Consider the following 27,728-nt stretch of genomic DNA (forward strand, 5'->3'; position numbering starts at 1 on the left):
GACAAGCAACAATCACACGCTCCACTGTCTCTCTCTCCACATCTACACCGACCAGTTGGATGTTTTCCTAATATACTGAGTGTGTTATTCAGTTTACTGTGTCCTGTTCTTAATCTGCTCGTGATCACCTGCTCTGCTCTGCTACCTCTCCTACTACACCTTGTAATTTATATAAATGTCTCCCCTTTTTCCTGCTTCTTCCAATTTTGTTTCCATTGATTGATTATTTCCTTCCATATTAAATGTTTTCCTTCTGATTTTGATAATTTTACTTTCATTTCCACCTCATCTTTCTTTACTGCCTCCTTAACAATTTTAACAATCTGCTTTTGAAGTGAGCTGGTACCCACATGAACATTATTTCCCTCCCCTGTTTTCACTGTCCTGTTTTTAATGCTTAAGAGTGATGAAACTGAATCACTACATATGACTGTCTTCCTGTCCACCCTGCCCTCCGCCCATTCTATCGCCAATACTTTTGCACATAGCTCCACCGCATGTATACTGAAATGATCTGATGTTCTTTTTGATATTGTGATTTGATGGCTGGGAACCACCACTGCTGCGCCTGTTGCTCCTGTCCTCCTCCTCCTCCTCAGCTCACATCCTTTCAGATGAATTGCTGCCTCCTTCTGGTCTTCACTGTTTCCTACTCTTTTAACTGTCTTGCAGTTATTCCAGTTGCTTTCATAAACATCTCCTAAATATTTCCTCTCCCTGGAGCTCCCACATTCAGTCACATCTTTGAAACCATCTTCCACTCCTCCTGACCTCTGCAGACCTGACATCAAGGACATCCTTCTCTGCCTCCTTTCCCCCTATGAGAAAAAGTGTACTGTTCAAGCTGCTGTGACCTACAGCCACGACGTAATGCAGCACTGTTTCACTATTATAATGTCAGCTTATGCATGCAAACCCTTATTAGTCAGAATCAGAATCGCTTTATTGGACAGGTGCGGTTCATTTTGCTCTCAGTTGTACATACAGGTATAGACATAAGTACAGTTCAAAAGACAAAGGACATGACAGGTAGGCACACACATAAAAAACATAAATATAGATATATACATGAATATCTGTCTATAGACATTTGTAGACTGTAATATTACACTTTAATTATACTACACTGTGCAGTTACTGTTATATATAGATATAGAGGTGCATCTTAGTACAATGCTACACATCATGTGTGCACAGCACAAATTTAAATTATCCAACATCTGTATACTTGAAATGTGTATATAGTGTATAGAACTTTTATTTTATTTCCTATTTTATGAGTGTTTTTCTTATCCACGTTGTGTATTGTGAGCTTCTATGGCAAACAACTCTTTGGTTTTACTCACATACAAATCTGCAGTTGTCAAAAAAAAAAGGTTAGAAAAAATATTGTCCATTAATAATGCTTTGAACTGTTACGTTATAACCCAATGATCAAATGTTTATATAATAATGCGGTGCTTAGATAATGATTACAATAATAATATAATTAAAAAAATATAGAGCAAGTAAATGTATCATGTCTGACGTCATTTGACTGAAGCTTTAAGATGAAGAATCACTCAGTCTTTATGCGTTAGCCGACATGTTTGATTGTTTTGATGTCAGTACCACAGACTGCGTCTTATCACCAGAGTAAAAGCAAAAGTAAAACACGAGGTCATGAAATGGAGACACAGTCCTTTCACTTCACGTGAAAATTCAGAAGAATCGACAAGATTTTTCCACAAAAGGTTTTTATTGAGAACGTTTTTCTATAAGTTTGTTCTGAAATGCATTATTTTTACATATTCAAAAGACTTTTATCTTACACTCAGGACAAATTCAAAAAAGGTATTCAATGCACGGCCTATGTACAGAAAATCATAATTTGTCAGTTGTGGAAAATCGATTAATGTAAATATGCTCAGAGCAGACAATTAAAAGAACAAAAACAAAGTGGTAACAACAAAAAAAAACAAAAAAACAATTGTGAGTTAATACTGCAGCCAGCTCCCTGGGAATGCCATACAGTAAAATAGCGAGGACCTTTTTTTTTCCTTTTGTATTTTTTTTTGTTTGAATGGTTCATCAAATGACTGTTCACAAAAATAGGCTGAACAAATTTCGTTTAAACAGGTGGACCCCAATGTGAGCTCCACATCCACGAGACCCCGTCCGAACAAAAAGCCATAACACGGGGTCACAAGCGAGGAAAATAACAGTACTTGATTTAGCGTTTGACAGTTCAGCTCCTGGTCCACACCTTCACATAATTGGCAGGTTGAAGAAAAAAAAATATATAATAAAACAGCTGAAAATAAAAAGTATGAACTAAGATAACACCAAGCAGAACATCGAGTGCTTTAATGCACACAGCAGGCAGTTGACCTCCGTCGTCCGTGTCGAGTATGCCTGCATACTGAAGCGCTCTATTGTCAGTCTGAGAAAAGTCCCGCAGGCCTTCATCGCATACGCAACGGAAGCCGGGGGGGGGGGGCTATAGTCTCGTGTCCGTCAGAAAATCTGATGAAGTACAACTGAAACGTTGATCTTTTTGTGTTTTACTTGGGAAGATACGTGGAGGGAGCAACAAGCCGTGTAGACCCACCACCACCGCACAAGGTCCCATATTCAGCCGAGATTCCTGAAGATTCCTCAAACACCCTGAAACTCAACAGCTGACGACGCAGGGGCTTCACAGAGATGGAAAAATAAATGCAAAGTTGGTGATCCTAATAAAAAGTTGATTGAAGGTGGGAAGATATTGGATTTTTTTTTTCGTTTTTTAGAAGAGCAGGGCCCCCATGCTGCCTACTTCGCTCTGTTCTTTTACAAAGATCTCAAAGTACTGATAGATGATGGTGACGGCCAGCAGGATACCGGTGCCGGAGCCGATGGCTCCGAGGAAGTCAGCCATTACTGATAGGCCGCCGATACACAGCCCACCAAAGGCAGCGGCTGTAGGAATGTACCTGTAACACAAAGCAGGGAGATTGAGGTGAATATTAATACACAGAACTTCAGCCTACAGTCTTTCAACAGCAAGAACGGTAGATACTCAAATACAATCGTGATTGTGGAGTAGTGATTAACAAATAGTCTGAGAAAACATCAACACCTCCACTTGTGACATTCTTTCACTGCTGCCCTACGTTTTATAAGTTATTGTAGCTCAATAATTGACAATTTTGCACTTTGTACCTTCAGCAAAGGACTAAACTTTTCTTTGTTTGGGTGGAATAACATTTCCAAAGGACACAAAGAAGTCTAGAAATGAATTACTCTCATTGAAGGTCTTCCTCCTGTTGCTTGAAACAGTAGATCAACTAAGTCACTTGGACCTGTCTTGGCAAGTAGCTTCAGCGATGGATTTGTTCAACTCAAGTGTCCCAGTAAGCCGTAATAGTGTGCCACAAAAAACACCAAAATCTAGAAACTGAATAACTAATTTAGCAATTCTCATCAGTGCTGAACATTTAAAAAATGGTCTATTGTTTCCCAAGACAGAACGAGACATACATGGAGGTGTGAGGCTGAATTTATTTACATATATCTCACACTTATTAATAACTTATGCCAACAGCTTTGACTTACGATCCCGGCAGCAAGAATTTAGTTTGAAAAACATTTTACAGCGAAAATAAGATGTAAATTCACCATGAAATCTTCTAACCGTTCTTACTGATGAACTTGTTCAGTGTATGAAAAGTAAGAAATATCTGTACATGATTTTTACCTGTTAAGCTCATGAACCATTGAGGTTTCTCTGTGTCCCCTCATCACCATCTGCTGCTCCTTCAGCTGTTTCGCCACCTGGATCAGAGTGAAGAACGGAGTTTTAAAAAACACGCACATCTATTTGAAATAAACCCCATAAAACCACCAACTGCTTCAACGTACGTCTTTGGCGGAGGAGCCTGACACTTCAATCCAGGTTTTGGAGAAAAAGGCACATGATCCGAGCATGAAGACGATGTAGATGATTGCATGGACCGGGTCGTCCAGAACAGAGCCGAATGACTCAGGGGGAGAGAGGTAGTAACAGAGTCCACCTACAGGGTAGGCACGGGCTGGACCGCCTGTCGATGTGTCCTACAAACATGAGAAAACAACAAAGAATAAATACCAATAATTTGTCGAGATTCTTAGAATAAATCTCATCCTACTGAACGGAAAGCGTGATCAATCGTATACTTACAGACCAAGTACCGAGTAGATTGACCAGGAAATTGCCACTGAATCGCGTGGAAAGCATCTGGGAGATGACGTACAAGTTGGAGACCAAGGCAGACTGCAGGATGATGGGAATGTTGGAGGTGTAGAAGAGCTTGATGGGGTAGGTGTTGTACTGGCCGCGGTAGCGAGCAGACTTGATGGGCAGATCGACCCTGAATCCCTACGAGAAGAGGTGAACGTGTGAGCGAGCAATCCACTTTTTTTCCCCCCCGGAAAAAAACGCAACGTTCATTCAGAAAGGCCCGCGACTCACCTGAAAGTATATCACTACAGCAAAGACAAACACTGTGGCGATGAGATTCATGAGGTTGGGCAGGTTCTGTCTGTAGAAGGCCTCTCTCAGAGCGCGCACTTTGTCTGTGCGAGTAGCCAGCAGGTGGAAAAGAGCGATGATCGCTCCCTCAAACTCTGTGCCTAGAAACACAAGAAGCCACAAGAATGAGATTACTGCTCTGTAGAGTGCAAGAGAAGCTACAGGATGTATTCATAAAACCACTTTGTTGTTTTCTTACCTCTTCCTGTGTTCACAGTCGTGGGGCTGAAGGCCTTCCAGACAATCGTCTCACAGATGTTGGTGGCAATGAACAGTGAGATTCCTGAGCCGAGACCGTAGCCTTTTTGGAGCAACTCGTCCAGCAGCAGCACGATCATCCCAGCCACAAACAGCTGTAGAAGAACACAGGAGATACAGTCAGCTGCTGCTTGAGTAAACTACCCTTAGATACTCTGAAACAACCTTGCACATGCACAGGACTTAGGATAATAAATCACCAACATCTGGTGGAGCAAAGAAGCTGATACTACCCCAAGGTAACACAGGGCTTCATTTAAAAGAACATATAAAAGAAAAATAAAGTCGTAGGCGAGAAAATGGGCAACACCCCGGACAAGTCACCCGTTCAATTACACAATTAGTTTTAAGAGAATTCCTGTTCTTACCTGAATGATGATAAGCAGACAGATTCCTGCACCCATCTCTGAGGGATCTCCATACATGCCGGTCATCACGTACACAATGGCCTGGCCGATGGTGATGATCATTCCAAACACTGAACAACATGAACACGTGTTTAGAATACGGACATAATAATAATAAATACTCTTAATCACTGCATGATGAGAGTTTGCTTACATTTCTGAGCTCCGTTGAAGAGCGCTCTGTCCTTTGGTGTGTCTCCAACTTCGATGATCTTAGCTCCAGCAAGCAGCTGCATGATCAGGCCTGAGGTGACGATCGGTGAGATACCCAGCTCCATCAGGGTACCTGGAGGGAGATGTTCGAGTTAGGACATACGAGGAGGAGAGCAGGCATGCGTTCAATCATTAACTTAATAATTAGCTAGACAAATACCTCTGTTTGAGGCCAGGATTACTCTCATCCAGTAGAACGGATCTGCCGAGTCTGAGGACATGATGCCAAAGAGCGGGATCTGAAAACAGTGTGAGATAATGACTTACTTTGTGTTGATAAATAAACATTACTTCAAGTCTTTCATTCACAAAATATCATCCAATAATTGATTGATAATTGTCAGGACACACATAGCTAATTTGACTACAGGTGGTTCAGGACTCCATCATTTTTATTTTATCGAATCGACAGCAGAAATTGAATCAATTCAATCTTTTAATTTTAATAAGCATCTTTTAAAAAGCATCAAGCCTGTGCTTGTTGCAGCTTCCTGAACTTCCTTTTCTATATTTCCTGATTTTCTCTCTTTGACTTGTTGGACAACAGAAGTAGTACACGATATGCAAATATAATTTTGAGCCATTATTTCTTGCCATATTTCTTGAATTTGTCATCTTGTTAAAACAACGTATTGTTACATTATTAAGTTATTTATTTGTTTACACTGCACTCCGGATTACTATCATCATCATCATCGGCACGGGAGGTGTGGTTATGTGGTTTCACCTTATTTACCTTTACGGTTTACGTCACGCCACATTAAGCTCAACACTATAAAAACACATCCGACTTTACTGTGGATTTTTTTGGTTTCAAAGAGTCACGGCAAAGAGTCTGCTTAAGGGGCGGTCGGTGGCGTAGTGGGTTAAGCGGCCGCCCCGTGTGTGGAGGCTATAGTCCTCGCTGCAGCTTGCCCTGGTTCGAATCCCGCATCGGACGGCTAATTTACTGCATGTCACTCCCTCTGCTTCCTGTCTATCTTCAGCTGTACTATCAATAAAGGCATAAAAGGCCAAAAAAATGCTGCTTAACCTCTTTTTTCTTTTATTTTTAATTGATTAATTGGTCGCCACATGCCACACAGTTCATTAAGAGGTTATACATAGTTTTTTTTCTCTTACTGACAGATGTGTTGGATCAAAAAATGTGTGTGTGACTCGTACTGACTTCTTTCTCTCGTGAAGGTCACTCAGGATCAACTTGTCATTGATAAAAAACGAGTAGTAGTAGCTGATAATATGAAAACACTGATTAGTAACTAATCGGGATGCTTACCTGGCAGCACACCAGGAAGATGAAGAGAGTGATGGCGGTCCATAACACCTTCTCTCTGAACTGGATCTGTTGGGACACATCACATTTTTTAATTTTAACATACAGCCAGAATGCAAAGCAATAAAAAAAAAGCATTTACGAGCATTGTAAATAAATAAAACACACACCTTTCTTTCAGGTTTCTGGATCTCTGGCAGCACTGCACAGAATGGCTTGATCACCTCCAGGAATTTGACTGGAAACAAGCAAAACATGAAGTGAGCCGAGCTGGGAAACATTAGCCGGTCGTCGGGGGGGGACGTGGCAGTGAACGGTGGGCGGACTCAAAGGCGGATTAACCGACATAAAAACACATTTAAATATCAAATGATTGGGTTTTATATGGCGGCCTTTAATAATACACCTTCACACCATCACTACCACATGTTTACTGTCAGTGTTGGGCATGATTTAGGAGCAGCAGGCTCGGGGTAACACCGGCTGTGTTATGCGTCGTCATCACTAGAGACTGACAGTCTTTGAATGAGTGGCTAACCAGTTAGCTTCGGCTAACAGGAGGCGGCCGCTGTGTTTCGACTCTCTCACCGCAAAGCGACGTTTATAGCTCACAACAAACACAGCATAACCCTTTAACTGAGCCCCACGAATACTCCAAATATAAATAATGATCACCAAATCCTTCACAAGAGGACAAAATCAGCCAGCTAAGATGGCTAGCAGGCGTGAGCTAGCCTGCTAGCAGCTAGCGCCGTTAGCTCGCTGAGTTTGTCTGAAGGTTCAAAATGTTTTTTAAACTGCTTCAGTCATACTCACTGCCCATGATGTCCCAGCTGTCCACCTCTGTGGTCCTTCACTGTGTAAATCTGACCAGGATCAATCTCACCGCTGACTGACTGACTGACTGACTGAGCCGCCGGGAGGAGGAGGAGGAGGAGGAGGAGGAGCAGGAGGAGAAACTTTAGAGACACGTCACCACTACACTGACACGAACACCAACGATTTAAAGGACCCGCCTCCTGATATACGTATACACACACACACATATACACACACACACACACACACTGTACATGACCAGCCTCCATATAAATACTCGTGTACATGTACACGAGTATTTATACATATATATGTGAATGTGTGTCTATGTGTATATATGTGTGTGCGTGTGTGTCTACGTGTATGTGTATGTGTGTATGTGTGTGTCTATGTGTATGTTTGTGTGTGTGTCTGTGTAATGTGTACGTGTACGTGTATGTGTATGTATGTGTTTGTCTCTGTGTATGTGTATGCGTGTGTGTATTTGTGTGTCTATGTGTATGTGTGTGTGTGTATGAGTTTGTCTATGTGTATATGCATGTGTATGCTATGTGTATGTGTGTGCCTATGTGTATGTGTATGTGTGTGTGTGTGTCTATGTGTATGTGTATGTGTACGTGTGTGTGTGTGCGTGTGTGTGTATGTGTATGTGTTTGTGTACGTGTGTGTGTGTGTGTGTGTCTATGTGTATGTGTTACAGCAACAAAAGGCCTTTCTACAGTTAACCAAATTTAGGATTTGTTTTCCTTTTTATACATATTCAAGCCTATCTCAGTTAGTAATACTACTACTACTACTACTACTAATAATAATAATAATAATAATAATAATAATAACCGTAATAACAAGAGCATTACTACCACTACTACTAAAACTTAAATGATAAGGTTTATGAGGTGGCCTCTGCGTTTTTACCTCCTGATGCCATGGCAGCACAGTGGTGCAGTGGTTAGCATGAAGGTTTGAACCCTGTGTCTGCACGGGTTCCCTCTGGGTACTCCGGCTTCCTCCCACAGTCCAAAGACATGCTCTTAACAGGTTAAGTGGTGACTCTAAATTGCCCGTAGGTGTGAATGAGTGTGAACGGTTGTTTGTCTCTCTGTGTCAGCCCTGAGATGAACTGGTGATTTGTCCAGCGTGCACCAGGCTGCAGATAGAGTAGATATCCTCCGGGAGATTGGCTCCAGCCCCCATGACCTTGATAAAGATAAGCGATATAGAGAATGTATGGATGGATGCCATATCTCATTCTGTCTTTCGTCCTGTGTGTCAAAATCTGGATTTAACACCTTTCTTCAGCTGATACTAAGAAGCATATCCAGACGTTCTCTTTTGTTTAATCAAATACTGGATGGCTGGAGAGGTTGGGGGACATGATACAGTACATGGTGGGCTTCAACATGAATTCGAAGCTTGTCTTTTCCCTGCTTCTGGGCTCCAAGCAGGTCAATCTGGCTCTATATTTAATGCAACTGTACACTTCTTCTCCATTACATTTATATCATTAAAATGAACATCTTTTACTGCTGCTGAAATATTAATGATGGGAAAGGTAGCTGCCAGATTATTTCAATATTTTCCACAGTAACTAACCATCACAAGCTTCTACTTTGCAATCTTGCCGCTCCACTATTATTACCATGTCTCCACCAGAGAGCAGCAATGTCCTGAAAATGACGAGCAGTTCAGGAAATGCCGGGCCAGCTGGTGGTGTCAAACCAGCCAACATGTCAAGAAAGGCCCATGAAGGAGTCGACAAAATAACCGAAAACACTTAACAATGAGATGCCCTGCAATAAATCAATTTGTAAAGATTATCATGTTAAGTGTTTGTGCTTAAGAAATTATTAAATTATTGTTTCAAATAATTGTAAGAGTAATAGAAGCATCATCAAGTATCTTAATATGATACTTTGATTTGAAGTCCCTACTAAAAGAAGTTGAAATGCATTCAGTTGACTTTTTTTGGCCTTTGTACTGTTATTGTTCATGTCCAGAGAAACGAGAACTATGAACTAGAAGTTGTGAACAACAACAGAGGAATTCATCCAGAAAACTGAGAAATTCTGGTCGATCAGGTGAGATTCAAATAAGGAACCAAAGATTGCAAAAAAAAACGCTGATGGTTTGCAGTTTTGTCAAGGCCACAAAGTTTTAGTAGTTGTAGTAGGCCGTGTATTTCTTCTCCTTCTTCTTTCTTTCGTTCTTTCTTTCTTGGAAAATGCAGTAAGAATGACAGAGAATCAGTCAACAGGAAGTTGCAAAGAGTTGGAGAAGCATTTATCACATAGTTGTCAAATGCAGAGGAGCTCAGTCTTTCAGGACACTTTCTGATAACTGAGTGCCCACAGTGTTGGGCCACAAGGGGAAAGATAACTGAGAGGCCACTTCAACAGAGTAAGGCCTTATCTAGGGTTTAGTCTGTTGACAGGGAGGCTCTTCATTTGGTGCTTTCACTGAAGGACGAAGGTGTGTTGAGGGCAATGTACACGTCTCTGCTTCCTCTCCAGAAACTCACCGTGCCTTTTTCTGAAGAACTTAAAACCGCGTCCAGTTCTATAGGTTTATGTATTCAGCCTCCAGTATTTTGAAGACATCAACTGTAAAAACACAAAAATACTTTAAAGGTCAACATCCCCCCGGCTATATGGATGGTAAATACATGATGGTACACAGACAAACAGGAGTTTCTGTTTGTCACTGCATGAGAAAAGTGAAAATATGGTGCATGAAATTAAAGCAAGACTCAAGACAAAAGTCTAAATGTAACCAAACAAGATAACATATAGATAGTTTGGTAGATAAAGATGTCACATGCTTTTTTATAGAATATCATTTCAAAAAGAGAATTATGAGAACATCAATACGTTCCTTCAACAGTTTATTTCAATTTTTCAACGTAAACAAATAGCATCATGAGAGAGCTTTAGGAGTTGTTTGTAGCTGCCGGCTCTGGTTTCATCTGTCTGAGCAGACTGACATGAAAGACACGACATGTCTTCTCATCTAACTCTCAGGATAATCTCCATAAATGTGAAACCTTTCCTTTAAAGAGTTGAACACTGTGTAACTTTAATATTTTAAATGATCATACATTGGCGTGTAATCAGGTGAATGGTGTCTCTTTCATTCATGTAGTAGTGCGTAACACTTTACAGCACTAAGTCACACATCATCAACTATTTCACTGATTATAAAACTGGATCATATTTTATGAAGAAAATATTTTCTGCTTTCCCTGTGATGTCCTACAGCTGGTAGGGGTGGAGTTGGTGTTGTGCCAGAACCGGAGCTGGGCAAGTGGACAATGTAACCAGTGTTATAAAAAAAATTAGGAGTATACTGGGGTTCAGATGTTTTAACTCTTATAGGGAGTGTGTGTGTTTTTCGTTCTTTGCATATTTCGTCCGCTCCCCTCAGGTGTTCACTGAGGCTGGCACGGAGAGATGATTAAAGAAACTAGTCCAAGGACAAGAGAGACAGCCCATCCTGAAAAAAATGTATAAGAACCAACTGTTAGAGCTCCTCAGGGAGCCTTTTCTCTGTTGCACTGTTAAATGCTCCTTCTTGTACAAGAATAATAAATTCAACTTAAACTTTGATACTTTAAATCCAGTCCTCATTATTCAAGGGTTCTTCCTTAAAGATTCTCGTAACAACCAGGCTCAGCAGCCTCTAAAGATTACGAGTTTTTACATTTACAGTATCAGCTGGTAATATTCCATTAGGCAGCGGATATTGAACTGAATTGACTTCAGACTTTCAGATACAGTTTTCATTCAAATCAAATCAATAGACATAGCATATTCTTCCACAATCTCTGAGCTTTAAGTAATGTCACCATTAATAATAGCTTCATCTGTGTGTATCTCAAGCTTACACACTCTTAAAAAATGACTCACACTCCTCCAAGGGTATGAAAATCTTACTCAGCAGCAGGCATTACATAAGAGTCTTTCACTTTGCATGGAACATGAAGGAATGTTGACAATTCCTGTAAATGTCACTATTCTTCTTTTTGTCATTCGTCGCATTCTTTGTTTCCACCAGCATTCGCCATCCTCTGAGTGTGTTTCTCTCTCTTGTTAACATTCTCCGTCTAAATCAGGTCAAGCACCACACACAATCATTCGCTGTCTCCACAACAAGACATCAAAAGGCCCATGTTCGTGTTGTCTAATTTGCATTTGTTTTGTTTGTGCTTCGTAGCACATCTATGTGTGCGCAAAGCAGATCATCACAGTAGTCATTAGTAGGAATCCTAAAGCAAGGAGGTAAAATCCGGTATTTGGGGATTTGGAAAGACCACAGTCTGATGGTAACAGGATCATAATACAGTCTACAGCGATACCCCACTTCCCTGAATTGTCCTTGAGGCTCTTGGAGGGGTGAGAGGAACGTTGCACGCATCCATAGAAAGCGGGTGGGAGTAAAGAGTCACAAGATCACCATGAGACCGAGCAGCGTGAGTCACTCCATGCTCAGCTGTCTTATCCCTCTTCTCCTGATTTCTATCTGCTGCCACTCTGGAAAAAACACAACAGTACAACAACCCTTGTCTGTGTCTGTCACTCAGTTTCCTTGCTTTTAAATTTTTCGTATCCTCTTATGGATCTTCTAATGACTGATCGTCATTATAGGTTGGATTATTTGTGTTACTGCTGACCAGGGCTACGCTCTGATGATCTGAGAAGCCTTCAGTGCTCTGATCCAGCAGGTCACAGCTGCTCTGATCTCTTGGCGACCCACAGGCTGCTGATATAGTCCACCACGACAGCCATACACTATATCTGCTGGACTAGAGGTCAGGGGTTAAGGTTGGTGGTTTTAACTGGTGGATTTGATTGTCGCCGTAATCCACTATGGTGATCCAGCAGACAGAAGAACACTGTGTCCTCGACCTCATGCGTTAGGTTACATAAACATCTACATATCATAGACTCCTAACTCCTCCCCACAGACATTTCTTTCACATGGTTTAGGGGGTTAAAGAAGAACAGCTTAGCTTTAAATAAACATGACAGGTTTGTTCCAATAACTGCATCAAATATGGTGGAAAAATCTCTCAAAGTAAAGTTTACACTCTTAACGGTTTATAATTGTGTCATGTATATCCAAACTAATAACACAACAAAACTAATAGCCTACAGCCATGCCAGCAGCTCAGTGAAGCTGTATTTAGGCACAGCGGCGCTTCGAGCTAAAAGCAAATGTCAGCATGCTCATTTGCATATTTAGATATATTGTTTACCATCTTAGTTTAGCGCGATGGCATGTCAACACTAAAAAATGAAGCACAGAGTTGATTTACAGTAAGACCTATTTAGTCATAGCCCAAAATATTTTGACCTGATTATGGCAAAAGTCAATCAGTGTTTCAGCCTGGACTGTTTTATAGACCGACAGATGTTGTCATCCCAGAGCCATGCAGCTCTCTTTACTAAAACAGGTCACTGTCTGTACACCTTTAATCCTGCTCAGTTTACAGAAAAAGATGTTGTTACATAAAGAAAAGTGACGTCTGGGATGTCGTAATTGGAGATAAGGCTTGGTAAATAATAGCACCTTCAAGTCCCGGTGGCGTAGAGTGAGATGGCGTTTGCTGTTTTTGCTTTTGTCGTCCCTCTAATCTACTCTAACGGCTGTGTACAGTACGGCTTCAATAACTGCCTTATGTAACCTGTTTAAAGGTCCCCTGACCTGATCTATGCTCTTGACATAAACACAGCCGACAGCACTGACATAAGACCGTGTTGACTCTAACAAAAGGAATGGAAAGGTGTCCTAAAAGACTGGTTGTTTATTGATGATAAGACTATGAGACTACATCTTAACCTTAAATGAATACAGTCAACAGAGGTGTACAACTTTATCTAAACAGAATAAATCAGATGTTGCTAAAATACACTTCAAACAATACAACTCACAGTGAACAAGACCGGCTTACTTTTACTGGAAAAGCAAGGCCACCTGCTTGAATCCTTCAAGACTAATGAACGAGCCAACGTGACAGTAGACCTTTGTGAATGTGCACTGCTATGATCTTTATTATAGTAATTAAAAGGTAATAAAGACATCATTGTGACCTCATTGTGCCGCTGACAAATGAGAGTGTTACACAGCTACTGAGGGCTTTCTTTGAAATACACCTCCTCCACCCACATACAAGACAGACTCACTCATTACAATCCATCTACAGGCGCTGCACTTTCTCAAGGCAGGCCGAGTCACGGCATGAATGAAGAGTAAGATGTATGCGAGGGGGGATTAATGCAGCGAGAACCAAAACAATCCCACTGACATGAGAATATGGTGTGAGTGACAAACCACAACGCAACCCTGCAGGAGTTAACCGGCCTTAACTGGACTGTAGTCATCCAGCTTAATCCAGATTATTCCAGACTACGAACTGTACACTCATAGCTGTCTCTGCCTGTCTTGTCCTGTCTGGGTTATTTTAAGCACACATACTCATACACTTCACTGTGGTTGCTTCAGGGAGAATGAGTTTGCGTGCGCTGTAATGTGGATAAATATCTCCAGATAATTTTGGGTGGTTTGACTGACTGAGGAAGGATTCACTCAGTCACGCCTGCATGTTCTCACACGGCCTGCTCTATTGTGCTGTGTCCTTACAGGGAACGGTCACTGCGAGTCATTATAATATCATTGTGCTTTCATACTATGATTAAATGTTTCCATACTGATGACGTCTTCCAGGATGAATATGCCTCCATCCGCAGGACCAGAGGGGTGACTGATCGATAACTCTTGAGAACTTGATCTCAATCCATTTGTCACTGTTTTATGGCATTTTATAGACCAAACAATCAATAGAATCATCAATAATCAACAATATGTGTGGAAATTAATGAAATTAATTGATTTCTGTTCAACATTACACTCCTATAAATCAGCTCGCCAGTACCATCATCAAAGCACCAAATGAGGAGATATCCTTTGGACAAATGGTGATCAGTTCAAGAGGCTTGGCGAATCTCTGCCAAGGAGCAATGAAGCTGTTTGGATGAGCCACTTTATGATTTTGTTTCTTTAGTTTAACATCCAGCTGTAAAAAAAAATAAATAAAAATAAACTTGACACAACCCCTGATGGCAGCTGCTGAGAAATAAGACAAAACACCAGAGGGGTTATATAATCCAGGCCCTCACTGGACTACTGTCGAAAAGAAAACTGACAGACTATCTATCTATCTATCTATCTATCTATCTATCTATCTATCTATCTGTCTGTCTGTCTGTCTGTCTATCTGTCTGTCCCCTTGCAATCTTTCTAGTAAGGTTACTAAAATTCAGCCTTCAGGGACGAAGGTTAATGAGGTGATAAGACTCCACATTAAGACAAGTTACTACTGTAATAGAGGTAAAACTGTCGGACAAATGGCGTGATATCAAAATGGGCCAACCGTTGTAAGGGCAGAGCACAGTGCGTGCAGGTTATATTGTACCATAAATTCTCTCTCTGATCAACTGTCAGTTATTTCTTCCAAGTGGCGGTGCACTTTTATCTGATCAATCTGTCAACCAGAGTTCAAGGAAAGTTGCATAATAGGCTGTGACATCACAGCCTTTAAACCTATGACACGCCGTGTGCGGTCCTTTTAGGTACATCACAGCACAGTTGTTTGGAGTGGCGTAACCTATAATATCCTTTAGGGTGCAGTCACACTGTCCCACTGTAGTGTGGTTAGTACAGCTGGCCACCAGGTGACCACAGAGCCTCCAGCATGGTTGTTGAGTCAAACTTGTAGTACACTGTGTACCATTTTTTGTCTAAAATTTTAATATTTAGCGCTGATTCCCACTTCTTGTTTTTTTTTAGGTATAGTGTTGTGCTTCCCCTCTTTCCCCTAAGGCTTGGCAAGATGCTGAGATGACACAAGGTCTACCCTGTTTGTATTTATATTCATGTTGGGATCAGCCATAACCTCTTTCATAAAATGGCACTGTAAGCATCTGAAGAAATTCCAGACCACATTTCATCTTCGGGTCACTTAGGTCCAACACTTGCTAACTCATATACTGTACCCCTGGTCATAACATTTTTCACACTCAAGCTCATGTTCATGACTGAGTTATTTTAAACCCACATATACTTATGTGTTGTTGTTGCTGGGAGGATGAGAGTTGCATGTGGTGTTCTGCAGATTCTCACATCCTATTTCACTGCTCGGTTTCACAGAGAAGTGGTTTCTCTTTTTGCTGTATGAGATCATGTCTGCAGAACGAACAGAACGCCTTTTTCACGCCGAGATCAGGCCCGAGACGCTCAGGTAGCCAGAATGACAAACAATCAGATAAGAATTGAAATAACCTTGGGACTGTGACGTCTGTCATAGCATGTGCTCAGACATCACCTTGTGTTGCGCACTGCAGGCCTCCTTGTAGTAAGGACAAACAGCTGTGTGTTTACCTCCACGTAAGACCTGTGCATTCATGCGTTATCATCAGAGTAAGATTTATAACACTGGCTCTTGCATCATAACTCATCATAACAATTTCCTGCGTGCCACAGGGGTCGGACTTTATTATCTCTTTCAGCACATTGCAAAACCATTACGCTCATCCAACAACATCAATGCTTACAGTATGTGACTTATGTTTCCTTGCAAGATTTTGAAATGTAAGCAAACGTCCTGATCCAGTCAAAACAAAAAGACGCTATTTAGGTCGACATGACAAATTAATTCTGTGCTTGGTGTCATTTATCCGGGTCATGTCAACATACTTGTATGAGGGATGAGGCCAAGCTAAACCTGTCTTTTGTGGTGCAGGAGTTCTAAAAATACTGGTGCTGTTGCCATAGTGATTTATCACTGTTAAAAAAGTCAGTTCAGTCACCAAGGCAACTGTCTGTCCCACAGCAGCACACCCACATACATGCAACACAGACACAACACAAACCAACCTTCAAAGCAGACAAGCAGACAGAGCACAGTCTTGTTTCGGTGAATTAAACATATTTTGGGGGCATCAACAATAAAACCAAACGAACCAGCGTATTTCTATTCTATGCAATAGTGGAGCAAAAACATACTCCCCCTGAATTTGTTTTGCAGCAGGCAGCAGATGAGCAGGAGGTGTTATTTTCAGATCTGAAAAGAGGAAACGATAATCCCTCTCATCTCATGCCTCGTGCTGTCATCTCTCCTAAACTGTCTCTCACCCTTTGCTTTGCTTTGATGATATTCACTGCACTAAACTGCACCAAATCCCACACAGGCCGACAGAAATGAGAGAAATCTTCACAAATATCATAAGAACGTCTTCTTGTTATGAGACCTGTGTGAACATAAACAGTTTTGATGATCTGCCGAAGCATAAAAACAGAGATCCACCCATGTGTACGTGTTCCGTGACACACTTTTTTTGTTCAGTTATACGCATGAATAATCTTGTAATTGAATACTGCACGTAAAGTGTGAGTATGTGGGCCACCTGAAGGCTCTGAGTCAGTCTCCAGTCAATTGAATTGCTGATGTGGCAGGAAAGTCAAGTATATTGCCTGGAGGCTTGAAGTTTGTTTACTGGGCGTCGTTTGTTAGTGTGTCCTGTATGTAAATGTGGTGAAATTCGTGTCATTGCACCTGAAAGACTAGAAAGCCTGCTATTGCACCTCGATTTCTAAAGAAAAAAAATTGATAATTAAATCCATTATTACTAATCCTGCTATGCAAAGGTAATTTCTTTAGCTACTCCACGTCATGCAATTGTCCATCAACAAATGCACTCTTCTGTCACCTGTGACCGCACCCTTCGTGTGAAACAGGTATGCCAGGTTGCTGAAAAAGTGACGCAGCATTCTAGTCATACTTTCCACACCGCCAATGTTTCCATGGAATTACCATCCTTAACTCAAGAGTGTTTTCCAATACTGGTAAGCCGATTAGACTGACTACAAAGCTGCTGGTCTTGACAGGCAGCAACTTCCACTATGGAGTTCAGGGCACACACGGTGTGTTGAACAAACAGTCATCTGAGGTTACATGATTTGGAGCTGTTGGTGCGTGTGGCTGCTTACCAACACCTTGTAATACTTCCTGCTTAGCACTAAACCTCTGATGGAAGTTTTTCCTTCACTTGTTTAGTGTATAATCTGAACCCAATGGTGGCATACTGCAGATCAGTCACCGACGTCGCAGCTGAATGGCAACCAGGCAACTAAACTGCTTAATAATGAACTCTGTAACTATGATGACGCATGTCAAAGTGCTGTTTGCAATCTTTGAAAAAAACCCAGAATGAGGAAAGACTGTTCTCCTGGACGAGACTTTACTGTTGATTAGTTTGGTCTAAAATAAATATATGCAGAAAAGAAGTAAACGGTGTATAATGATCACTCTGTACCTCCTTGTTACTGCATACAAACTCACATTATAACGTTTTTTTTATTTATTTCCCATCTCTTGAAACTGTTCTCAAAGCTCTGGGTGCATTTTCAAATCAGCTTATATGGTTCAAGTGCAACACCGTAGCTCACAGCTCAAAAGTCAGAACTAACCCAAAACACTGAACTAATGATTCAAAACAGAGTTATTGTTGCATATAAAAACTCAGCTCTGCTCTAAAAATGAGGGCACTTTGGCATTGTGTAAACAACGGTTGTGAAAGTGGGAAATGTTCCTCATATCTCAGTCACGTCCTATTTTTTTCATTAACTGCGCAAATGTTGTCGAGGTAACTGAATGACGTGCTATTAGATGCTGATTTCCTCAATGGGATTCAGGAATGGAGTCGGGGGGAAGGAAGCCATCAGCATCTTTTGGTGGACAGATAACCATTCCCTGATGACATTTGCACGGTTGGGGCTAACGTTATCCCGCATTATTACTAAACTTGGCAACTCATGTCCTACCTCATTGTCAGGATAAGATTCTCATCAGGATAAGATTTCCGTAGAGAGGATATCCAAGAACGTCAGGAATTTCGGCATGTTTCCTGGGCCAATTTTGGGAGTATGCATACTCGTTGCCACTACATTGGCCTGACCATGTCCACTGTGGCTCAGCCTAGAACATTTCAGCTACATCTTCTGCTTTCGATTGAAACCAGCCTCATGCGCAAACACAAGGGTGTGAGGGATTTCACTTCCTTCCAGCTACATTATTGTGCACACCACTGCCGTACATAACGGTACCACAGCTCCTTCGCAGATCTCTTGCTCTTGTGGAAGTGTAAATATTGCTCTCTTCTGCCACCAGCACAAAGGAAGTTATGTGATGGAATGCTGTAACGTCAATACTTCTAGTACAGAGTTGTTTTCCGCCGTAGGACAGTTTACATTAGGCTGCGCTCTGCAACCACTCTCTACCATTGTAATTACATGGTCCACAATTGTAGCCCACATTTCATCTGGGACAGTTATATACAGTATGTCTCTGTACTCGTCTGTCTCTTTCTCAGTTGTTTTCCTCTCACAGCCATGGAACCTTACTCCTCCGGCTCGGGTAGGCAGTTTGTATCGGGTATTCCTTCAGGCTTTATATTGTAAATATATTTGGCAAAAATCGAAGAATACTCATGTTTAGCACGTGTCAACTTGAAAGAATTTGTAATGCAGGATGTAAAATTATTCCCATCTGATTCAAGTTTCACCATTTTACCAATTTAGAGGACCTTACAGAAAATATCCACATAACTGTGATGATATTCATATTCCTTACAGAAAATATCCACATAACTGTGATGATATTCATATTCCTGACAGATTTGAATGGACTATTGTGCACATGACGACTTACACAAATCAAGAATTCCTAAATGTTTCGGAGAGTACGACTATTCAACAGAGACGCAACATATTTAGTTTTGATGTATTCATTTGGTAATTGTACAAATGTAGGCAAATTGCACTCATTTGCATTGATGTGCTGAAACACTTGTAATTTGTGAATGGTGAATCGAAATCTGTTGTGAGGTGCTGAGAGGTTTGAAAAGGAATTGTAATACTAGCAACCTCGCAGAACCAAAATGGTTTTACGCTTCAGTCGTTTGAGAAACACAAACACGACTGCGCCAGTTGTCACGAGACATCCGTCAACGTCACATTTCTCAGCCGAGACAACAGCGTGGTTTTGTCAGTCTCTTCTTTTTTGGTTGTTAAAGCTCTCAGCAACTTAACCCAGTCAGTTGACACATTACAACAGACTGATCTTAAGATGATTCGCAGGTGGCCTAAAAAAAAATGAATCTGTTCTAATTTGGTGCTCCCTAACACATTAACTCAAAGAAATTAGCTCACTAGTCTCAAGAGTTTCTCCTGGTCTGGTTGAGTTAACAATTTAAAGAGCCAGTTTATTGTATTGGTGCCATTGCAGATTGACAAGGCCCTGCATTTGTATTTGTCGTGGTAAAACCTCAGTATTTTCTAGTGTATTCAACACAATGGGTGACTCATGTTTTCCATTAGTATTGCCTCCTTTTGTCGCAGCAGATCTGGTGTCAGCATGCTGCTCGCATTTCATTTCCCTTTTCACACTTTGTCACTTTCAATGCATATTATTCATAAACTCTACATGAACACAAGATAGACGGCAGTTGTTGTTGTTTTTTTACCACAAATGAATGCCTTTATTTTCCAAGACACTGTTAACACACAGGTATACAAGAGAGTTATCAGCTCTTGCAATAATAAAATAAAGTCGGTATCAGAACAGAACATTTAAAGTGGTAACATGGAATGTAGCTGTTTCCATTTTCTTTTCTTTTTTTTAGACTTTTCAAACGACCCTTTCAAATAAATAGTCTCTATATAGTCTTTGTAGCTAGTGTTTTTTTTTTTAAATCAATATATTCTCTTTGTTTAGTCAAAGTTCAGGAATGAAGGAGGAGAAAAATCAGACAAAAACAAAGACAGTGACAAAACAAGGATATCATCATCCCCTTTAGCAAAAAGTCTTTTGTTTTATAGGCAAAAAGGTTATAGGGGAGAACAACTGTTGAAAAAAAAGGCAAATCCCTTCTTCTACACCTAAATAATCTTGTTCTTGCACCGAAAAGTGTAAATCCAAGTGCCCGTAGAGCAAACACATGTTTGTTACAAGGGTCTTAAGAGACACCGATAGAAACACAAAATGTCCTTCTCAGGAGCTTAAGTTGTCGATTGCTACAAAGCTGTTGACCTAGCCAGCCAAGGTCAGCTTGTACAGTCAACATCCCCACTAATAATATGCTGTGCTGTTGGGGTCCGGCAGTCCAAACTTCATCCCATTAATAAAAAAAAAAGTCTTATCACAGGTAAAGCACCATGTCAGGCTCCTACAACTACGCTTGAGCTTCAGTTATCTCCGCCAGCCACGCTCTTTCTCTCTCAGAGAGAACTTAATAAAGAAACTCGTCTGTACCAGAGGAGGAGATGGGGGGAAGGAGGGTCCTAAGGATGCTACAGGAATCCCTGTGTCTGTTGAGAGACGGTCGTCTCGTACAACATCTCTCCTACCACGTATAACAAAGAAAAAAGGAGCAGTCTCAGAAAGAGAAAAAGTGCAAGTAAGGGCACAGACCGCCCTGTCCTCTGGCAGGTAAGGGAGAGCGCAGGAACGACCACACAGACTCTCCCCCCGACCCCGAGGTGTCTGAGGTTCCCTCCAAGCAGAGGAGGGTCAGACCCCCGTGTAGGCATAAGGACGATGCACCTTGGAGTAGCAGGGTTTCAGCTCAGTGAGCTCTTTCCCATGCTTAAAATTTAAACCATGTTGGCACCAGAGCAGCCTCAATCAGTACTGTGATCCTCCAGCTGGGAGATGATGGTGATCAGGTTCTGCAGGCCGAAGATGAAACCACTGTCCTGGCCTTCGTGCACCACACTGTCTTCTCCATAGTGCCGACAGGTGGTGTGAGCAAAGTCAATCATGCGCACGTCCACCGCAGGGCTGCTGGCCTCTCCTGTGCTGTGGGAGGAGCGGCTGCTGCCACCGTTGCTGCTCCCTCCGGCCACGCTGGCGCTGCCGCCTGCCGAGGAGGAGCGAGGGAAACCGAAGGCTCCTTCCTCCTCCTCCTCTTCTTCTTCTTCGTCGGATGGCTCGTCCTCATCGCCCTCTTCTCCACCGCGATGCCTGGGCCTACTGGGAGTCCTAGGTGGGTCTCCGTCATAGATAATAAGCAGGGAGCTGGAGTAGAAGCGGTAGGACTCGCAGGCCTCCAGGGCAGCTTGCATTTCCCGGAGTCTGCGCAGCACCGGTGATAGCAACTCCCGACGCAGGCGGCGCCCGTTGTGGAAGAACTGGTAGAGGGCCTCCTTGAAGCCTGCGAGGTTCAGCTTACGGCCGTGATACTTGTTCATGAACATCAGCTGGCCTGAGTCTGACTGGTACACCTGCGGGTCACACAGAAACATTAAGTTCCACATGTAACCGACACAAGAGAGCATCAACGCAGGAGCGGCGTTTGCGTGACTACGTACCTGCATGCCACAAAGTCGCACTCCAATGGAGGCCGATGTGCTCTGCTGACACTTGCGAATCTGATTGGCTTTCTTCTCCTCTGATGCATCGTCTCCGTGTTGGCGAGTTCCCATCTTCAAGTCTAGGACACATGGTACTGTGTAGCGCCATGTTAGGTTCTCCAGAAGGATAAATTCTTTGAAAGGGGGTCAAGGATCACACGGCAACAAAAGACCTAGAAACTAACACATGGTGTATACGTGCTCATATTAACATTTAAGGCCCGTCCCTCTTCACCACACACTGTGACTGCTGTTTCATTCATGAAAGGATACTGTATTGGTTGCGGTGCTTCGCGTTTTCCTTCATCCTCTGTAGGTGCTGCTGGTGACATTTCAGACTCCACGGGTTGTGTTTGATCTGCGGCACCACGTTACCCTTCTCCAGGCTGAAGTAGAGAACCTCCGCCTGCTGCTGCTGCTGCATCTCATCGCGATTATAACTGAAAAAAAGGTGACAACAACAAGGGAGAAGGTGTCAGCCTCGGTGTTACAGAACGTGTTCTTTACGAAAGCATCACGTTGCCATGGCGAGCGCCCCCTCACCTCATGATCTTGTCTTCTTTGCGGCTGTGTCGGGCTCTCTCTTTGCTGTAGTTGTCGTTGTCCAGGAGCAGCGGGGACTGCTTCTTGTTGCTCCACTTCAGCATCTTGCTCTTGGGCTCGCAGTCTGATGAGGGATCTTTGTTTTCAAGGTCCCCTGATTCGCTGTGGAGGGGGTAGGCGATGAGGCACAGGTTCCCTTCCTCATCCTCTTCGAAACTGACTGACACCACACCTGAGAAAGGGCAAAGAGAGAGAGAGGGGGCGCTTATGAGTAATGAACTTTACAGTCGTTTTCTAGTGTGATAATCATTTATTAAAAAAAACACATTTTCCAAAAGATGTTGACTCAATCAAACAGCCGTTTGCACAAGCACGCACGGTGACATTTTGGTGTGACAGAAAGAGTTGAGAAAGCACGACGTTAACAAGGAGAACATGCGTCAGAGCAGAACAACGGGACGACTCATTAACGAGGAAACAGGTCATAAAACACCACTCAAGGCCATGATGTGTCAAAACTTAACATTTATTAAGCAAATGCTGAACATCCTCATAAAAAACACACGCAATGAGATACACAATACAGAGTTTGAAGCAGTTTGCAGTGACGTGACAAAATAAAAAAGAACAGCTACATTCAGAGGACGACAGCTGAAACAAGCTGCAGTTACAATGCCAACTATGACATGATTCATAAAGAGGCACTCCAGTGGACCCCCCCTCTACGGCCCCTACCAAAAGTCCCTAGAAGGGCTTGTGTGTTTCACGTCTCTGTGCGGGGTGGGGGGAGGTGTCGCACTGAGAATAAACACCACAGCTGCAGCGGCTGATACAGATAACCCACGCACAGGAAGGAAACTGATCGAGAGAGAGAAAGTCACAGAGATACGGACACAGCATCCGAGGTCCATGCACGATATGTTTCGCATCCGACATCCAGGGTGGCAGCGGTCGACGTATTACAAAACATCCACTGTTTAACAGAGAATACATTTAATTTACACACACGACCAAACACAGGTTTAAAAAAACATGCCTTTGGTGTGGTCTTTGCATGTTAAATGACGGGCCTGAGGACCCAGCGTCCACGCTTCTTCCGCAGCCTGAGGCCTTGCTGATGTCATGTGAACTGACATCACCATCCTGCAGGAAGGCAGAGCCTCAGGAGCCTTGTCCTTATGGACTGCGCTGTCATCGCAGCACCTCAGCCAGTGTGGGAACTTGTGAGTCACGCTTGGCTTAATTCACAAGAAAGACTCATAAATTAATATTTGTACAGGCCCGATAAGCAGAAACTGACCCTGATTTATTAGCAGGTGTTTGATAGGGGTTGCTGATCACTATCGATGACTGTTGTTTTATCAGTTCTGGTGAGTTCTTGGAATTCAAGTGATCTACACCATCCTAATCTACGGCTACACCTTTGTGATAAATAATATATTCATGAATTCCTGAACTGTGACTACAGGCCAGTGCAATGTGTCCCTGTGCCTGTTTGTCTTTAAGCAAAGTCCCAAGAAATGACTCTATAGTAAAAGCACAGCAGCACCTCTTCCTCTTATTATTGTGTTCAATGCAAGAGACAGACCGAGCCTTCAGAGGCCCCCCTCAGACGTTCTCTAATATCTTATCTCCAAATCCCACTCATATGGGTCTTTTTATAGTCCCACACGGCATTACTGAGAAGTCAGATACCATCCGTGCGTCTTACCTCCGTCATATGGATGCCAAAAGACGCCTGTAAGACCAGTATGTACTGGGATTATCTGCGTCGGAGAGACTGTGACACTGGAAAAACGATATGCCAATTAAAAGCTTGCGCGCAAAGAAGGAAAACGTGTATTTGTGTCACTTGTTTCTGTGATGCAGCCGTGAAACCAGACCTGGAAAACCTCCTGGACTAGGCTGATTTTTACTCCCCCTTGGTGATGTGGCTCATTTATTTTTGATCCCCTGTGGAGGGAAGTCTATCTCAACCCTGAAACCGTAGCTGCCTTCAAAAAAAGGTAGACACGACACTTTAAAAGTCCTGACAGGTAGCCAGGCCATCAAGCTGGTTGGATGCCACTTGAAACCCCTCACTCTCCATGTGAACCCTGTGGTGGCTGCCAAATGCACCAGTAGTCACTTATGCACATTATCTATAGACATATGCACATGTTATTTGAGCTTTTTGCACCAATCAAATACAAACCACGCTGCACCCAAAGCAACATCTCATGAGATGAACATTTCTGCAGCATTGCATGCATGCATGAATGAATGGATGAAAGCCAGGTACCAAAACATCATCGCACATGCGCAGACATCCTGACACCTGAGATCCAGGATGCAGAGGAGGAAGTGTGTGTCTTACCTTTATACTGCGGGGTGAACTTCCTCATCTCTGGGGGGAGGCTCTTGTAAAACTGGTGCTCCCTGGGGATGAGCGGCTTGCATATTGTCTGTTCCCCAAATCGCAGCACGCAGGAGTGTCCTCCCACCTGGTGCACGAAGGGTTCAAGCATCACCCCTTTCCCGGGATATGGAGTCCCGTCCGCCTGCATGAGGGCTTCCAGAGCGGGACTCATCCTCACTCCGCATCGGACAACTGAGCTGGGGGGACCCACCACGTCGCTCGGGAGGCAAGAGGCTCGTCCGCTCGTTTGGCTCCCTATCCTCGTGCTCTTCTCTGTTTGGCTCGCGCGGGGGCGCTACTAAGTCGCCTTTGCTCGAGCGCACCAAAAAAACAAAAAAACACAAAGGGCTCGGACAGGAAGGACAGAGGCAGCGACAAAATCCCCGTATTCCCTCTCCTTTTCTCTCCGAAGATGGATTATAAAATTCCCGACAACCTCCCGTGTGTGTGTACGTGTCTTAAAACGCCACTTGTGTCGCTTTAAAGCTGATTTAAAACGTTGTCCTGTCGTCCTCCTCCTGCTCCTCCTCCTCTTCTTCTCGGCTGTTATCGAAACTGACGACGGAGCTGCTCCTCCAGCTGAAAAACAGCCAATAAGCACCGCCCCCTATCCGAGGGCGTCAGCCAATCAGAGAGCCGCAGCTGTCGCCGGGAGGAGTCAGGGCACCTAGGAGAGGATGAAGCAGATCTGACAAACAAAGAGGAAGGAGAGAAAACAGGGGGGAGGGGAGAGCAGGAAAAATACTAGACACACAAAAACAAAACACTGACAGCATGTTTTTTTAAAAAAACACAATGTAAGCCCCTACTTTGCAGATCTTTCCTCTTCTATTTATTATTATTATTATTCTGGAGACAGGCTTGTTTCACAGCTTGCAAAGATCAAAAATATCCATGAAACGTCCATGAAACTGTGGCCGAGAAATGAAAATGAAAACAAGAAGAAGCAGGGAAACGAAATTGCACATTTCATTTTTACAATTTCGACTTTTCATCTCATTTAGTAGGCGTGGGTATGATGCCAAAACAAATACATCCTTTTAAAAAAAGGGGGGTTATTTACTTAGTGAAGTTCACTGTTACTTGGTTTTTATTTTACTGTTATTTATACATGTGTATATAGTGTTAAAATAGGATATAGTATAGGGGTATAGCGTCCCCAAATGGTGGAATGACCTACCAACGGCTACAAGAACAGCAACATCCCTTTCTACCTTTAAAAAACTTGTAAAAACCTTTCTGTTTCGAGAATGCTTCCCTGCCTAACAAAACTAACAAAACTAACAACTACTCTGTGCTCCTTTACACCTTTCTCAGCTTATGTCCTCCTCTGAAAGTCGCTTTGGATAAAAGCGTCTGCTAAATGCAATGTAATGCAATGTAATAATGTAATGTTAAAGTTTTGTTTTCCTGCTATCTAACTTATCGTTTGGGAGCTGCTGTAACTAAAACAATTTCCCTGCAGGGATTAATAAAGTATTTCTGACTCTGATTCGGATGTACTGTCTTTACAAATGGGACACTTCCATCATTCCAGTAAATGGACATGACTCTGTGTCCAGACCAATAATAGGGTCGGCATTTTAAAAAAGAACAAGGTGTTGCTTTGAGTAAATAGCATAAAGGCACAGGAAGTCCTACAGTACTGTGTTACCACTGGAGGGGGATCTACAGGAAGAGTGAAAGCACACCCGAAGACTTCTGCCAAACGCATTTCCTGTCCATTACACACGTGCATTACTGTCTCTTTCGTCCACCCCACCCTGAGACTTTACATTGGAGATAACATCACACACATAAAAATAGATTTTACAAACTTTTTTTATTAACAATTCACAGTGTTTTACCCGCTTGAGGTGTCCCAGCAACAATCGTCTAACAGATGTTTCTTCCACAATAGTGGTTTGTTTGTGTGTTTTGGCCCGCAGGGAATTTTGTGTTGCAGCATTGCTGCTGGCCACTCAGAAAAATGTGCACTTGAACATATTTGACTGAACAACTCAATGTTGCAATAGTTCAGCCGGGTTAAACATTTTTACTGGCCAGTGAAAGGATTAAGATCTGAACATGATCAAATGTACTCATATAATTACGCTGTGCTTAACACTAAATAACACATAACATGCATTCCAGGCAAATTACTGAATTCCTAGTTGTTGATATGAATTTTTGTGGGTATCTGTTAGTACAGACTACATGCAAACTCTGCATACCGCAACATTTTTTTCACTGAACTGCAAGTCAAAAATGCAGTTAGTGGGCAAGGTAACTGAAAGCTCCGCATTCTGGTGGGCTCATTGTAAAGTAAAAGATTATTTCTCACTAAACAGGCTTCACAGACCAAACTGGGTATTTCTTGGTGAGTGGCAGTTGACCTAATGAGTCGGACTGGTGTGCCAGGCCAGACAAAGTTGAGGTACTGTAGTCGAGTTCAGGTCACTGGATGGCTACGGCCTAATCACACACTAATCTCTGATGTTCCAGTTCTGCACTGGGATTACAAATGGGAAGAAAAGATCCCAGAGCCAGGCAAGGAGGGGATTAAATGATCAGCTTATGAACAGGGCACCCACTCTTCTCTTTCCACTGGTCTCACAGGTAGGGGCTCCCTGGTGGTCTGGTGTGAATTGTTGGACAAAAGAAGAGATAGAGTGTGTGAGCGTTCTGTGTGAGGTAGACTCTGGGCTTCCCAGACGTCCTGATCCCAGGATCAACAGAACAATACTGACTTAATCATGCCAGTCTATCTTTCGGGAAAGAAAACCGTGGCCGCGTCATGTTACCGTGTGAAGGATTCACTTGTGTGATTGCAAAGGTGTGGAG

General features: G+C 42.6%; 2 protein-coding genes across 2 annotated transcripts; both read right to left on the reverse strand.

Moving 5' to 3' along the window:
- Positions 1-1,719: 1,719 nt before the first annotated feature.
- sec61a1a (SEC61 translocon subunit alpha 1a) lies at positions 1,720-7,648 on the reverse strand. The gene is made up of 12 exons (XM_019266017.2): positions 7,499-7,648; positions 6,853-6,920; positions 6,686-6,751; positions 5,570-5,648; positions 5,351-5,482; positions 5,158-5,267; positions 4,731-4,884; positions 4,472-4,632; positions 4,181-4,378; positions 3,883-4,074; positions 3,719-3,795; positions 1,720-2,954 (listed from the first exon to the last, which is right to left on the reverse strand). The coding sequence occupies exons 1-12, from the start codon at positions 7,503-7,505 to the stop codon at positions 2,768-2,770; spliced, it is 1,431 nt and encodes a 476-aa protein (XP_019121562.1). The 5' UTR covers positions 7,506-7,648; the 3' UTR covers positions 1,720-2,767.
- A 12,410-nt stretch (positions 7,649-20,058) lies between these two features.
- Positions 20,059-25,478, reverse strand: ip6k2b (inositol hexakisphosphate kinase 2b). Its single transcript, XM_010745293.3, has 5 exons — positions 24,864-25,478; positions 22,508-22,739; positions 22,238-22,404; positions 21,923-22,098; positions 20,059-21,835 (listed from the first exon to the last, which is right to left on the reverse strand). The coding sequence occupies exons 1-5, from the start codon at positions 25,075-25,077 to the stop codon at positions 21,233-21,235; spliced, it is 1,392 nt and encodes a 463-aa protein (XP_010743595.1). The 5' UTR covers positions 25,078-25,478; the 3' UTR covers positions 20,059-21,232.
- Between the last annotated feature and the right edge of the window lie 2,250 nt (positions 25,479-27,728).

This window comes from Larimichthys crocea, chromosome VI (assembly GCF_000972845.2).
Source record: "Larimichthys crocea isolate SSNF chromosome VI, L_crocea_2.0, whole genome shotgun sequence".
Classification (NCBI taxonomy): domain Eukaryota; kingdom Metazoa; phylum Chordata; class Actinopteri; family Sciaenidae; genus Larimichthys; species Larimichthys crocea.

What these genes read in the sequence shown, in the direction of transcription:
- ip6k2b (XM_010745293.3), bottom strand. Translation starts at nt 25,077, where the DNA reads ATGAGTCCCGCTCTGGAAGCCCTCATGCAGGCGGACGGGACTCCATAT. An exon ending in AAAGAAGACAAGATCATGAG is followed by an intron (nt 22,405 to 22,507) that starts GTGAGGGGGCGC and finishes CCTTTTTTTCAG; the next exon opens with TTATAATCGCGATGAGATGC. An exon ending in GAAGCACCGCAACCAATACA is followed by an intron (nt 22,099 to 22,237) that starts GTATCCTTTCAT and finishes CCCCTTTCAAAG; the next exon opens with AATTTATCCTTCTGGAGAAC.
- sec61a1a (XM_019266017.2), bottom strand. An exon ending in TCCAGAAACCTGAAAGAAAG is followed by an intron (nt 6,752 to 6,852) that starts GTGTGTGTTTTA and finishes GTGTCCCAACAG; the next exon opens with ATCCAGTTCAGAGAGAAGGT. An exon ending in CTGTAGTGATATACTTTCAG is followed by an intron (nt 4,379 to 4,471) that starts GTGAGTCGCGGG and finishes CTCTTCTCGTAG; the next exon opens with GGATTCAGGGTCGATCTGCC.